Source organism: Microtus ochrogaster, unplaced genomic scaffold (genome assembly GCF_000317375.1).
Source record: "Microtus ochrogaster isolate Prairie Vole_2 unplaced genomic scaffold, MicOch1.0 UNK2275, whole genome shotgun sequence".
Classification (NCBI taxonomy): domain Eukaryota; kingdom Metazoa; phylum Chordata; class Mammalia; order Rodentia; family Cricetidae; genus Microtus; species Microtus ochrogaster.
The window spans coordinates 1-3,683 of record NW_004951373.1 but is presented as its reverse complement, the minus strand read 5'-3'; the positions used below and the strand labels follow the sequence as shown (position 1 = coordinate 3,683).

The following is a 3,683-nucleotide window of genomic DNA, read 5'->3' as shown; positions in this document are numbered from 1 at the left end:
TTCCTGTCCTGGAACTAGCTCTTGTAGACCAGGCTGGCCTCGAACTCACAGAGATCCACCTGTCTCTGCCTCCCGAGTGCTGGGATTAAAGGCGTGTGCCACCACCGCCCGGCACCATTTGGACAATCTTAATTCCTACAGAGAACCTTCATGTATATAAAAGCACGGAAACATTTAAGTGCATTGAAGTTCTGTCACTGGTGCACTGAGATTCCAGGAAGTGGATGTAGTTTATATCATTTTACACAATTCTGTAAAATGTTTTCTACAAATGGAAACATGCAGACACTTTGAAGAATCTCAAAACAGCATCATAGCTAAACTAACATTTAGGAAGTACAGCATCAGGGACAAGATATGGATTTCTTTGAATAACATGATTAAATCACTAAGAACCTGACAAAATTTGACAAATTTGATCTAGAAATTCCCCTCTGTATTCTGTGAATATGGTTTATTACCATTGGTTAAAAACAAAGCTGCTTTGTTCAATGGCAGGGCAGAATAGAGATAGACAGGAAAACTAAACTGAACAAAGGGAGAAAGAAGGCAGAGTCAGGCAGTTGCTATGTAGTTGCTGGAGAAGAAAGACACCAGACTCATAATAGAAGGCCACACCATTGTGGTGATTGATAGAAATGAATAAATTTAAGATGTAAGAGCTAGTTAGAAATCCACCTAAGGCAACAGGGAAACAGTGCTGCAATTAGTAGAGTTTCTGTGTGATTATTCCTGTCTGAGCAGCCAGAAAACAAGGCACAGTGTCCTTTACACAAATTCATCTGTGTACATCCAATAACGGTAATAGGAAAATCAATTTTACAAAATATAAATAAGACCATTCATTCTGTGCTGGAAGCATGGCTCAGTAATTGAGAGCACTGGCTTTTCTTCCAGAGGACCCAAGTTCATTTCCTAGCAATCACAAATGCTAAAGGACAAATTCTCTAACTCTAGTCAGTCACAGGACATTTGACAATCTCTTCTACCCTTACAGGTGCTTGTGGAGCGAGGCACTGATGTAAATTATCAGTACACAATACAGATATAGGAATTTCTAAAAATCCTTTCCAAAAACAGGAAAGTGGATAATAAGGTTTGACTTATCACTGTAATTTACAAAGATCTCTCTCAGCATAAGGTTGAGTTACTATGAAGACTGTTTGAGAATAAACACATAATTAAACTGATTTGAGAGAATTTTGTCTTACCTACAATATTACATAACTGAGAGATCTTTCACATTATTTAATGGAAAAATAAAAGAGATACTTTCTCAATTTTTCCCATTGAGCATGCCAACACTCAGGCAGAAGTCCTTCCCTGTGAATCAACACAACAGGGCTAAAAGTTGCATAACCAAGGGTTAAAAATTCTTGAATATTTCCCATCAAAGGTATCTTTCCTAAAGAGAGACTTAAAAATAGAGAAAAAGCACAGTCAATCCAATAGAAGAAAACAAAACAGAGCATCAGAAGGAGGACACTCTGAGCAGCTCTCAGCTCAGGGGGAGTTCTGTAGAGAAGCTTGGAGTTTTGAAGGTAGAGGACATGCTGGTGGTGCTTGTGGAGAAGATGTACCATGTAGCCACTGGCAGCTCCCATGGCTCCCTGAAACACAGCATCTCTCAGGACCATGAGAGGGAGAACAATCCACTTTATTTTCTGACTTTCTAGCATAAAATAACAATAGTCGTCACCATTGTTAAGCTCTGATATATTCTGGCTTATACTTGTGATGAAATGGATTAGGTTCATACCTATTAAAGCGTTGAGTATCCAAAAGAATGAAAAGAATGGAAGGATGTGCCATGCAGACTGTGGTCTGAGCCTCCTCCACCCAGATGCTCTGGGACTGATGATGATGGCCTGGACCACAGTGAGGAGACTGCTGGTGCAGATGGAGACCCCACGGGAAACCCTCTGCAGGTAAATGATGATCTTACATTCTATATCATCTAGGAAGTTTCTCAAACCAAAAGCTGCCATTGTCTTTGGCAATCCTTTTGCAAAGAGCATTATGATGTTTGTAAAAGCCAAGTGGATGAGAATAAGATGTATGGGTTTCTGCTCAAGCCCTCTGCACCAAATGAATATATAATTCACAGAAACAGAAATGTTCCCCAGAGTGCCAAACACAGTCATGAAGAGGAAAACTATTTGCTTAATAAATCTCAAAAACATTTCTTCTTTCCTGGAAAGAAAATTTTGTATTCAGGATACAAAGAGTTTTTTTTTTCATAAAACATCAGTAATGTTAGACATTTGTCTGAAAAACGTTTCACCTAATAGCATTTTGTGTTATACAAGAGCTAGTGGTGGACACATGTGCTGCTGTAGACTGGGACCCTGCAATCCTCCTCTTTCCTGTGGGAGTCTGAGTTATGTGTGTGCTCTGACAGGTGAGCTTGGTAACTGGAATGAATCCCCAACGTTTTAAAGGAGATATGTTTGAAGTCTATACTAGCAAAATTGACTTGTTAAAATGTAAATTTGTTTGTGTGTTTGTGTGTATATGTGTCTGTCTGTCCACATGCTGGGAAAAAAACATAGATAACTCATATCATAACTGAAATGAACTGTAAATTTCCCCAAACAAAATTCTTCTTTCTATCTCTCCTCTCCTCTCTCTCTCTCTCTCTCTCTCCCTCCCTCCCTCCCCCTCCCTCTCCCTCTCCCTCTCCATTTCCCTCCCCCTCTCCATCTCTGTCTCTTTCTGTCTCTTCATATTTTCCCACTGACTTTCAAAGACAAAGGCTTTGTCTCTATTTCCCTATTAATTAGTGTAACAATATCAAGATTTGCTTTTGACTTCAAAGCCTTATAACTTCAATTTCTACATCCTAACATTTTTTAAATTTTTATGTTGATCACTCTGTGATTTCACTCCATATAAGTATATCTAGATTTTTTAAAGTCATTCTCAATGTCAAGGTCAATTGCACAACCTTTTCACATAGACCCCTACAGTTAAAATTGAATCATGAAAATATAATGTGAAAATTTTCATGTAACTGCCAGGCTGCAGCTAGGGATGGTGTCTAGCAGAACCTTGTGTTGCTTTCTAAAATAGGGGGTAGCAGAGATCTCTGGTCCTAGCAGATGACTTCTGGCCATCTGTAACCACAGTAAGTTACCTCAGGACACATAAGGGAACATAGAACAGCTCTGGACCATGGGATGCTGATGAGGTAAACCTAAGAACAGGATAAATGATGGATTATATGTTGCCATGAGTACAGGTTTTGAATCATGAGTCAATATCAACTGCACATAGCACAGTACATGGGGGCATACTGGTGTGAGCAGGGGCTCCACCATCTAAGAGTTCACGGTGCCATTTGCTTCTGTGGGATTTTTGAGCAGCTAATTTGTCAGCTGGTTTTGCAGCCTGCTTTTCCTCCAACCTGTTTGTCAGGCAGACTGGTTTTTTTATACACCAGTCCAAACGGATTCCAGAACTTGGACTCAGGTAGGATGTTATTCTTCAAGTTCTGGAGCTCCATTCTCATTTCTCAAGGATTTGTGGTGAGCTCTGGACACCTTTTCTAGAATATGAAAAATCTGAATATTACAGGAGCTGCATGAATTTGTGTGTTCTGAGTACTTGCAATACCTCTGTTCACTGCCCTCCATCCTGTTAAACTCACAGGATAGCTGTACATGTCTGTGTCAAGATGATCT

The 3,683-nt window shown here is 39.7% G+C and overlaps 1 protein-coding gene across 1 annotated transcript; it reads right to left on the bottom strand.

Moving 5' to 3' along the window:
• Positions 1 to 1,244: 1,244 nt before the first annotated feature.
• Positions 1,245 to 2,198, bottom strand: LOC101993322 (vomeronasal type-1 receptor 4-like). The gene has a single exon (XM_026778549.1). It carries the CDS (start codon positions 2,181 to 2,183, stop codon positions 1,245 to 1,247), a length of 939 nt encoding a protein of 312 aa, XP_026634350.1. The 5' UTR covers positions 2,184 to 2,198.
• Positions 2,199 to 3,683: the final 1,485 nt, after the last annotated feature.

Coding starts and splice junctions, on each gene's coding strand:
- LOC101993322 (XM_026778549.1), bottom strand. CDS start 2,183: ATGTTTTTGAGATTTATTAAGCAAATAGTTTTCCTCTTCATGACTGTG.